At 52.1% G+C, this 11,383-nt stretch overlaps 1 protein-coding gene across 2 annotated transcripts; it reads right to left on the reverse strand.

The window, feature by feature from the left end:
- Nucleotides 1–4,890: 4,890 nt before the first annotated feature.
- Nucleotides 4,891–8,693, reverse strand: DNAJB1 (DnaJ heat shock protein family (Hsp40) member B1). 2 transcript variants are annotated; one of them, XM_065874025.1, is made up of 3 exons: nt 8,356–8,693; nt 6,595–7,175; nt 4,891–6,292 (listed from the first exon to the last, which is right to left on the reverse strand). In XM_065874025.1, exons 1-3 carry the CDS (start codon nt 8,564–8,566, stop codon nt 6,062–6,064), a joined length of 1,023 nt encoding a protein of 340 aa, XP_065730097.1. In that variant the 5' UTR covers nt 8,567–8,693; the 3' UTR covers nt 4,891–6,061. The 2 variants fall into 2 exon arrangements, with proteins under 2 accessions (XP_065730097.1, XP_065730098.1); XM_065874026.1 differs by having other exon boundaries at nt 6,062–6,285; nt 7,068–7,175; nt 8,356–8,566.
- Nucleotides 8,694–11,383: the final 2,690 nt, after the last annotated feature.

The raw sequence follows: 11,383 nt of genomic DNA on the forward strand, positions 1-11,383 counted from the left end.
CCTTGGCCTGTGCACCCGGGGCCCACCATGCCTCCTCTCTTCAAGCTCTCCGGTCATGGGAAGTATTTACTTTGCCTGCTATCACAGGCTGAATGGTGGACCCCCAGAAGATATACGCCCGTGTGCCTGAACCTGTGAATGTGACCTTATCTGGCATGAGGGTCTTGCAGAAGTAATTAAATTAAGGATCTCAAGGTGAGATCATCCTGGATTTAAATGGGCCCTGAATCCAACGTGTCCTTATAAGAGACAGAAAAGAAGACACAGACACAGGAAGGGGAGATGGCCTCGTGAAGACAGAGGCAGGGATTGGAGTGATTAGCCACAATCCAAGGAACGCCAAGGATTGTTGGCAACCACCAGAAGCCAGGAGAGGTGCATGGAACAGCTTCTCCTTCGGGGCCTCCAGAAGGAACCAACCCTGTTGAAATCTTAGTTTTGGCCTCCTGGCTGTCTGAACTGCAAGAGAATAAATTCCTGTTGTTTCAGGCCACCCAGTTTGTTGTACTTTGTTACAGCAGCCGCAGGAAACTAAAACAGAGGTCTGTGTTTCCTGGAAGACTGTGAGCTCCACGAGTTCCCCCCGTGCCACCCCCCTCTCCCCGCCTCCCTGATGGCTTTGTTTGCCTCTCACTGGGCCCCCTGGGGCCTAGTGTTGAGCTGGCCTTCAGGAACTGTGCCCAATGACTAATACATGATTCCTGAGGTGGAAACAGGATCGTAGGAAATAGGGGCTTTCCTGGAGCCAGACAGAATATCCACTTCTTCCAGGTGGGAACTGGAAGCAGTAGGGTATGGGGGACCCCTTGCTGGGGGTACCCACCAGCGGACCTCAGGGCTGGGTGTGTTCCTCTGCACACTCCGTGACACGAGCAGTGATATGGCAAGTGTTGCAGGTCCACTTTGTCACCCGATTACTCATTCAACAAACGCTCAGAGTGTCAGTTCTGGGCCAAGGGCAGCCCTGGGTGCCAGTGATGCAAAGATTATTAGGGCATGGTTGGTGACCTCAAGGAAACTCAGGTTGCTCAGAAGGAGGACCTTCTGGAGTATTCCCAAGGCTGTCGCTCCTCTCTTCATGACAAAGAGGGAAGTTGTCTCACTGAATAATCATAGAGTTTGAGAACTCAGAAGAAATCAGACACCACCACGTCCCCCTCTGCCACCAAGCATGGAATCAGCAGGCCGTGAAAGCATTCTCAGGTCCGTGGGAGGGAGCGTGAATTTCTGTACTTTTAGGGACTAGATTTTAATAGAAAATAGATGCTTATTGTTTGCTTTGTGCTATTTGGAAATGGAAGGTTGGTGCGTTGAAATTTCAAGAGACTGATGATATAGCTCAGGTACTTGAAGTTATACAATCAAATGACAGCTTCCCCCCTTCCCCACCCACCCCCTAAACAAAGGAAAATTAAGACAAAGCAAAAACCAAAACCTTTGCAAGCTCCTGCCTCACTCAGGAAAAGCCAGAGTTCTCCAGTGGCCCAGCAGGCCCTGCACCGTCTGCCCTGCCTTCACCTCCCACTCACCCCTTGCTCTCCTGGCTGTTCCTTAAACTCAGGCACGCTCCTGCTTCAGGGCCTTTTCACAGGCTGTTCCTTCTGCCTGGAAGGTCCTTCCCTCAGTATTCACATGGCTCTCCCCTTACCTCCTTCAACACTTTGTTCAAATGTCACCTTCCCCGTGAGGCATTCACTGACCATGTTACTTAAAACTGCACCCAACACTCTCTACCCACTTGTTTTATATCTCTCCATCACTCTCATCACAGTCTAGCATGTTAGATGATTTATTTATTTATTCTTAATTTTCTTCTTTCTCACTCCACTCACTAGACTGTCAGCTCTGCAAAGGCAGGAGTTTTTGCCAGTTTTGTTCACTGCTGTGTCCCCAGCATCAAGAACAGGACTGGGCACACTGTAGGTATTCAATAAATATTTACTGAATGGACAATGCTTATTATGTGTCAGGCACTATGCTGGGTCCTTCAATGATTCACAACTAATGAGAATAACTAATATTTAAGGAGACCTGGGGCAGGTTTACCCCAACTGCCTTAGAAATATGTGTTTGTGTTAATTGCCCACTTGCTCCATGCCAGGCCTGTGTGAAGTTCTTCTCAGGGGTTAGCTGTCTTGAGTTCTGGCTCTGGGGGAGTGAGAACGTTGGGAGTGGCTATGATTAGTCCTGTCTCACATGGGAGGAAACTGAGGCTCTGAGAGGTTTGTTATTTGTCCAGGGGAATGCAGTGAGCAGAATTCGAACTCAGCACAGTCAGGCTGCAGAAGCCAAGTTCTTAATACCACGTTCTTTTGCCTCCCCAATGCCCTACCTTGCCCAGTTTTCACACCTCTATGAAGTCTGTACCTTCACTAGCCCTGTTTTTAAAGGAGGCCACTGAGACTCAGAGAAGTGAAGTCACTTGCCCAAGAACACACAGCTGCAGAGTGGCAGAGCTGGGAATCAAACCTGGGGCTGCTCAGTCGTAGAGCCTGACGCTCCACTGCTGCTGTCGGGTGAGCAGGTGGTGACAGGACAGCATGGGAGTGAGCCTGCTTTAGGTACAGTTTCCTCAAGTTGGGAGAGGGCTGGGGTGGAGCTGTGGGTCTCAGCGGCTTGCCTGGAGATTCGGTTCCTGGACCTGAGCCGAGAGCACTGACCCAGAAGACCTTGGACTCACCTCAGTCTTTAGAGTTACCAGTTGTGGGCTGAGAAACTTTCACATTGGGATACAAAGATAACTGACACACAGTGCTTGTTCTGTGCCAGGCCCCGTTGTGTGCTTATATATCTATATCTGAAAATCCTTACAACCCTAGAAGTACTATTATTATGCCTATTTTACACTTGAAGAAACAGAGGCACAGAGAGGTTAAGTCACTTGCTCAAGGTCACACAGCTAGAAAGTGATCGAGCTGAGATTCAAACCTAGAAGCAGGAGCAATGATAGAGGAGAGGTAGGGGCCATCAAACATTGAACTAGATCTTCACACCCACCTGAGCAGGCCTGGCAGAATCAATGTGTAGAAAAACAGAAGTGAGGAAGCTATTTCTATGACATGTGAGGAAAAAAAAAAACATAGCATACAGTATGTACCACTTGTATAAAAAAAGAAAAATACATTCGTGCAGCATCAGAAGGAAATGCACAGGAGACACTGGGAACATTCACTGGGGGTGGACTCAAAAGCAGGGTGGGAGGGAGAATTTTTAACTCTATGTGCCCTTGTAAATTTGGTACTGCGATTACATAGCCAAAAATTGAAACTGAACATTTAGAAATTATGCTTATGCTTATATAAGCAGACTCTCTCTGGGAGGACGCACAAAAAACATTTTTAAAAAAGGAAAAATTTTCTAATGCCATGGCTTGTCTACAGTGGTCCTGAGGAGGGAGGGAACTCAACTTTTCACCACAGGCCGAATGTAAATTTTGAGTTTTCTACTGTTTGAATCAATGCGACACTCCTGGTGCAATGGATAGAGATGAAGTGGGCCCAAAAAAGAGGCAGCTGCACATGCACCAATATGGAAGGAACTCTGAAACGTGGTCAGATAGGCAGCATGGGAAAGTAGAAAAGATCCATTAACTGGAAGCTAAGGAGGAGGAGAGGTCCACTTGCAGACAACCAGACACTTGACACACACAACCGCGCCCAGTGTGGGCAAAAGCTGTACATCTGAGGGGCAGGCTTTCTGTCCACTAGGGTCCTTTCTGTCTTTTTCACTGTGAACATTCTCTTGGACTCACACTGCCCCATCCACCGCCCTGGTTAGGTTATTGCTCTAAATAAGTTACCAGAACTGTGACACATTGAGGTTTTGTGCACGTTTGTGCTGGTGGCCCTTGGATATGAAGTTCACAGGCACCTGCTACGTAATGAGGGAGACGGGGGCGGGGGGATTGGCAGCCCTGGGGTTCTGTGACCCCAACCGAGGCCAGGGCCAATTCTGCAGCAAATGTCATCTTGGTCCCTGGTTCAGTAAACAAATATTGTGATAAGGTCCCTTTTGGCTCTGATACTCCAGGGGTCACCTCCCAACTAGGATGGCCTCTCTGGGCTCCACATGGCTGCCCTTCTAAGACACCCATGTCTTACCCAAGTCACCGCTAACCACGTGTGGCTGCGGCTACCAAGCAACTTCTATTGAATCTTAAAGAATTTCTGTTTTAAAAGACATAAAACATTCCCATCACTGAAGAAAGTTCTCTCGGACAGCACTGCTCTTAGACTGTTTTCAGTGGTTAAATTCTTTCAGTGGGAAGGGAAAGCCACTCCTAGGTTGACGTTAAACATGGTGTTATTTAAGTTTTTACATCAAGACGTTTTGTAGCAAAATAGCAATACATTGTTTTCCGCCTGTGTGATTACTTACCTTAAAATAAAACCAGTTCCTTAAAAAAAGTTGCAAAGTAAAAGCAGTTTCAGTGGCCTGCAAATAAAGGGAGGGCAGGAAATAGGTCTTCACCAGGGCAGGGCCAGCCCTGGGCTGGAATCCTAGTCTGGTTTGGCCAGGGTCTGCCTGACACCAGCCTGTTCTAGCAAGTAAGGAGTGGGGGGAGATACATACATCTCCCTTTGGCCCCAGCAACCAGACCTTGGAATATTGGGAGGGGACCTGCTTAACTTTGGCCCCAACCTTCACAGAAAGCAAGCTCTGAGTCCACTGGGCTCTCCGGATGCCTGGATCGAGTCCTGTGGGGTGCTGTTATCCACACCACATCCAGCTCAAGGAGAGTGACTTCTCTCTCCCTTGCAGAGGACTCCTGCCTTCTGCTCACCCCTCCCTCCCTCCCACCCACCCACCCTGGCCGCCTTTGGAGGGCTGCCCAGACCCCACCCCAGCCCATCAGCAGAGCCCTCAAACAGAGTCACAGGACCGCTCCCCTGAGGTTTAGCATCAGTCTTTAATGCTGTCACACTGCACACTGACAAGTCACACACTTTGGTCTTGTGCTGGCAGTGGCAACTTACAACGAATCTAAAGGTCTGAGCACCAGACTGGCCTGCGAGGAACAGACACTTGTTCCTACGTGCCGCCCCCCGCCCCCACCAGGTTCCTTCCGAGTTCCATCACGGCCCCTTACAGAGAGCAGCAGCTGCTGTGGACTGGTTTCAGTTGAGGTCACACCAACTTTACACGGAATTATAAAAACATATTTACAGACGTTCCACAGTGCTCCTGTAATCAGAAGCAGAGACCCTTTTATCAAAAGGGATTATACCTAGGGCTGTGCAAAATGCAAAAGGATCAGATCCTTTTGAGAGTCCAGAGTCCATTAAATGAAAAATTACCTGGGCCACTGGTAAATCCCAGGTGTGCCAGAAGATTGCCTTACAGAAAAGGAAAGTGAGCGCACCCAGCCTTGGAGCCAGGGGTTGAGAGGACCCCCTGCTCCGGCCAGGACCCCAGACGCTCGAGGGAGAGGCAGCTGCACAAGTTACTCGCTCACTGGAGGCCGGCTCCCTTGGTCTTGCTGGAACGAGAGAGAGGTATTGCTTGTGGGAGCCGGCCAGGCAGTTGGGCAAAAATAGTCTAGGTTCTCAATTTGAGATGGCAAGAGAAAAGACGGGATTCTTCAGGGGAAGAGTAAGACGTGGGAGACAAATACAGAATAAAACATGAACTGATTACACAACAGAAACTGAGGAGTGTACAGGACCTGGTAACCAAGAAGGCAGGTCCATACCACGTCTAACACCTGCAAGCAAAGGGACTACAGAGGGATCAAGTCCAGCTGTGGGTCTGCCTCTCCCCCTGGGCAGGGCCTGGGGGAGGAGGGTGTGGGCCCATCCCGGAGGGTGGCAGGACCCAGCGGGGCAGACTGGACTGCCTTTTCCTGCTGTCCCCACCACCTGCCACCCTATCGCTCGAAAAACCACTTAAGTCTAGTGCACGACTTTAGAAGATTGTGTAATATATTCTCTGGAAAACATTCAGCAGTACGAAAGCCCGCCCTGGGCCCTCCCACCCTCTCGCGGGTCCACAGCTGGTGGAACAGTCTGGAAATCCTTGAGCTCTGGAAAGGTCCCTGGTCAGTCCTTGGGGAACACAGTGACTATATCGGAAGAACCTGCTCAAGAACGGTTCTTGACGTCTGGGAAATCCTTTCGGGGAAGATCACTTCAAACTCAATAATAAGGTCTCCACGTTTCTCGGGCATTTTGGGGAGAGGAAGTCCTTCTCCAGGAACTTTTCGCCGCATGCCAGGCCTGATGACATCTTTGAATACAACAGGTATGGTCCTGCCGTCCAGAGTTGGGACATTCACTGTACAGCCACACAGAGCCTTGGAAAGCAAATGGACAACATTAGATAGAGAGTAGCTTCGGAAGCTCACATCCTGCCCAGAGGCTGTTTAATGTAAGGTAAGCACCATGAGGCCTTTGTAGCTAAGACCCTGCCCCCAGATCCACCCAGGTCACCAGCACAGAAGCTCTGGAAAAACAGAGCCCTGGAAAGTCTTGTTGCTACTGCACCTCCCAAGCCTGGCACACACCAAGAGCTCAGAAATATGTGTCAAGCAAATACTGAACTGTGTCAAAAAGCAGCCTTCTCCCTCCGCAGACGTTGCCCTGCCTAGTGCCTTACCTCCCGAAGGGTGATCCTGGCTGGGTAAATGACATCAGAGCCATCTCTCTTAAAGATATTGTGTGGCTTGTCCTTTAAAACAAAGACGATGTCGGCTGGAATGTTGTTGGAGGTCTGGTCTCCTTCCTTGGGGAAGGTGATTTTGGTCCCTTCTTTCCACCCCCGCTTCACTTCAATGGTCAAGATTTTGTCTTCGTTGCGAATGCTCTTTCCATCAGGGTTCAGCCGCTTATGAGAGATTTTCATTTTCTTGGTACAGCCGCTATAGATCTCTTCAAGTGATACCCTGAGGTCATGGGTGACAGGGGGATCTTGCTTCCTTCGGGTGGGCTCTTGGGCAGGGCGGGAGCGGCCGAAGTTCATGTTGGTGAAGCCACCCATGCCCATGGGGAAGCCTGAGAATGGGTCATCGATGTCCATGCCTTCCTCCCCGTTGCGCTGCCCAAAAAAGGTGTCAAAGGGATTTCGGCCACCGAATAACTCAGCAAACATGGCGTGAGGGTCTCCATGGAATGTGTAGCTGAAAGAGGTACCGTTAGCACCACCACTGCTCCCGCCACTGGGGCCACTGCCCTTTAGGCCTGAAAAGCAAAAGCAGAAGAAATCAGATGGCTGGCTAGGAGCTTAGCTCTCCAGGAGCTTTCCTTAAGGAAAAAAGCTTAGGAGCCATTGCGGGAGGGTTTTTTTTAGCCTGTCTGGGAAGAATAACGAAGAACCCCAAGCTTTTACCTCCCACTTGCAGCGGCATAAACAGAACCCTTACTCCCCAAGGTAGGTAGTTCATTGTGGCATGACAGTAGTGAAAGGCTCAAGCTCTGAGATGGCCATATCTCTTGGGGTCACCCAGGTCCTCACACCTGAGTAACCCATCCTTCCTGCAATGTTACAAGGAGTACAAAGAATTCACTAACAGATCCGATGAAAAAAGCACAACCCAGGATCAATTTTCACTAAATGTTTACTCTTAAACACTTTAGGGCTAGAGACGTGTGGCGGAGTAGAGATGAAGGTGAAACTGTAAACGGAGACTTTCAAATTCTCACGCCCTGGCACTTACTACCACCATTCTTATATAAAAAGTCACTTATTTCTGAAGGCCAAGCCCAGAAGCCAGCCTGAGTCATCAACGAGCAACTGGACACCAAGAAAGCTTTCTTTTTCCCTGAAGAGGGCGACCCCGGGGAGGCTGGGCAGAGACAGGCCCCATTGCTCCATACACCTTGACGGCCGACTACGTGCTCGGCAGGGCACGGAGCCAAGTAAGCACTTTACAGGGATTACCTCACTCCACCCTCGGAGAGCTCCGGGAGGTCGCTCGGCTTTAACTGTCACTCTCGTTTGCAGGCTCACTACACGCAGGCTGTGCCCGGCGCTCAGCCAGAGAGACCCCGCCCTGCACCTCGCCCAGGTGAGTCTAGGGCCCGCGGGGCCACAATGTCACCACTCAAGCTAGGCCTCCGAACCCTCTCCTTCAGCACCCCGGACCGACAGGGGCCGTGGGCGGAGGCGGGCGCCCAGGGAGGGGCAGTCCCAGACATACTAGAAGCTTCTGGGCGAGCAGCGCAGCCAGGGCTGCTCCTCCCATCGGGCGGCCGCCTATCCGAGAGCGGACGCCCGTGTGGCCAGAGGGCGGGGGCTGCTTGCCCCCGGGGGCCGGGGCGCCCCCCACTCCCCGGGACGCCGCAGCGTGGCCGCTGTGCCTCGGTTTCTCCGCCTGTCAAACGGCGGGGCCGCGCCCCCGGCCGCGAGCGCGCACACTACCTTCCTCCCCATAGCGGTCGAAGATCTCGCGCTTGCGCGGGTCGCTGAGCACGTCGTAGGCCTCGGCGATCTCCTTGAACTTCTCCTCGGCGCCGGGCTCCTTGTTCTTGTCCGGGTGGTAACGCAGCGCCTGGCGACGGTAGGCCCTCTTGATCTCCTCATCCGACGCACCGCGGGCCAGGCCCAGCGTCTGGTAATAGTCCTTGCCCATTGCCTGCGCGTACGGCTCGCCCCGCCCCAGCTGTAGCCGTCCCCCGGCTCCGCCGCCGCCCGCTCCCGGAGTCTATATACTCGCCCGGCGGAAGCTTCCAGAGCCCGCCAGCCCCCTCCAGAACCTTCCTCCTCGCCCCCTACGCAGTTTCGACCAATCGCCGCCGCCCAGGCTGCGACGCGCAACATCCGGGGCGGGGCCGCACCGCCAACAGCCCCGTGCGCGCGGCCACGCCCCTTCCCGCTCCGCCCTCGGCAACGCCTCCCCGTGGCGCACGCCCCCGGGAGACGGAGGCTCCGCCCATCCCCCGCGGGAACCAATAGAGATCTTGCTTTACTGCTCCTGACGACCCGGCCGGCCGCGCAGCCCGCCCCCTGCCTGGGTCAATAGGTTACGACGCGCTGCTCCCTTCGCCCCGCCCCTTCCGTAGCAGAAGCAAACGTGCCCGCTCTTATCTCACAGGGCTTGGGACTCAGTTCCTGCCAGGAGTCTCGGGGTGCGGGAGTTACCTAATCTTTCATTGCCCCAGACACCCACCCTGCTTCTGGGACTAAAATTACCCACCCGCCCTCTTCTACCGGCTGTGGGTAGAATGCACTTGGGAGCCCCGGTACTGTCCCTGTCCTCACCTATACAGTACCCTGTAAAGCGGGGTGAGCACCCGGGACCAAAGTTCATCTCCCTGGAGAGGTCTTCTCAGTCCAGCTCCTTAAGTCTTTCAGTTTACTGTATTCTCAAGAACCCCTGCCACTGAAATTTGAAATTACCCTGTTCCTTGGTTTTCATGCTAAATGTCACCCTTCTCCCAGCCTGCGACCACCACGAGGGCAGGGATTGGGTCTTGTCAGTGCTGGGTCTCTACTGGCAGAAACGTGTCTGGAACCGACGCTTCGTAAATATTCCTGGCTGTTTTTAATACACCTTCTTTTTCCCCTCCCCACTACCTTTATGATTTGGGGGAGACATGGGCGTGTCATACACCTCTCAAGACCTCTGTTTCCTCATCTGTGGGCAACATGATCCCTTTCGGCTCTGAGAGTCTGGGGTGTCTGTGGTTAAGGGCAGGGCTGACGGGGTAAGAAGGCTCAGAAAGGGGTACCACCTGAGAAGGGAAGAGGGTTGGGTAGGTGGTGGTGCCCTGTGAAGGAGAGAGTTTCCTGGAAGAACTGATTGGGAGGTCTGGGCGGTGTGACACTGGCTCTGGAGACAGACAGCCCGGTTTCATTCTTGGTTCCAGCTCTTCCTGGCTGTGTGATCTTGGGCTGGTTACTGAGCCTTCCAGGGCCTTTAGCTTCCTTATCTGTACAATGGGGGTAGTAGTTGTACCTGCCTCATAGGGCTTTGAAGTTGACGTTGATTCAACATTTGTGAAGTGCCCAGGACAGGCCTGGCCTAGAGGAAGTGCTGTCAAAGGGGTGACTAGCCATCTGGTTGAATGGTGGGCTGCTGAGCCACCCGCTTCCTGGCAAAAAGCTTCTGGTAACTACTGCCCTTGTGCAGGCTGGAACTCCTGAGAAAGATGCCATGGCCTTCCCCTGCTGTCTAGCAGGGGGATTCCGGCCATCCCTGGCCACCCCGACCCCAGGGTAACCGTGTCAGTAAGGACTCTGGACTAGGACACACACCAGCTGACCTGGGAGGATGAGTCTGGGCTGGGTGCCCAGGGGCACAGCACTGCAGGGTTCCTGAACCAATCATGGAGGGGAGAGAGTTTGAATTTTTTAAAAGCTACATAAACAGCGGGAGAGTCATCATGGGGAAAAACTCAGAGCTTGTGGATTTCCTCACACTTACAAATTTAAGAGTTAACAGATGTGGCAGCCTCCAAGGGTCTTCACATAGCCCTGAGTGGGCCAAAAACATCATGTGAAGGGTGTCCTTGTGTTTAGGGGCAACCTGAGAGCTGGGAACTCTCCCTTCCTTGAGCAAGCCTGGGTCATGTTCAGGAAGTTTTAATTGTTCAAACCGTCCCCCTCCCAAAAAAGAAAAAAACAAAAACAAAACTCAACATCTCTTCTTATGGCTATGATTCTTTGACCTGGACACTCACTGGGCACTTTGGAATGTTATTGGAAAAGTGGCCTCTGCAGAAATCTCAGCACAGGTTTGAGCTCTCAACTCAGAGAAGAAGAGAAGATGTGATGGGTAGTTGTATGCATCGACTTGCCTAGGCAGTTGTACCCAGTTATTCAATTAAACACTAAGTGCTGCTGTGAAGGTGTTTTGTATATGTGGTTAGGTTAACATCTATAATCAGTTGACTCTAAGTACAGGAGATGACCATTGGTATTGTGGGTGGACCTCATCCAATCAGTTGAAAGGCTTCAAAAGCAAACTGAGGGAATTCCCTGGCGGTGCAGTGGTTAGGGTTCTGCGCTCTCACTGCCGAAGGCCTTAAAAGCAAATACTGAGGTTTCCCTGAGGATGAAGCATCAATTCCTGGCCAAGAGTTTCCAGCCTGCTGGTCTGCCCTACAGATTTCAGACTTGCCTTGCCAGCCCCCACAATCGTGTGAGCCAATGCCTGAAATAAATCTCTTAATACACAGACACACTCACAAACACATATATCCTACTGGTTCTGTTTCTTTGGTATCCAATAGAACCCTAATGTAAGAACTAAGCAGGACTTCCCTGGTGGCGCGATGGTTGAGAATCCGCCTGCCAATGCAGGGGACACAGGTTCGATCCCTGGTCCAGGAAGCTCCCACATGCCGCGGAGCAACTACTACTACTGAGCCTGTGCTCTTAGAGCCCACGAGCCACAACTACTGAAGCCTGCATGCCCTAGAGCCTGCGCGCCGCAACAAGAGAAGCC

The sequence above is a fragment of the Phocoena phocoena genome, chromosome 3 (genome assembly GCF_963924675.1).
Source record: "Phocoena phocoena chromosome 3, mPhoPho1.1, whole genome shotgun sequence".
NCBI classification, from domain to species: Eukaryota; Metazoa; Chordata; class Mammalia; order Artiodactyla; family Phocoenidae; genus Phocoena; species Phocoena phocoena.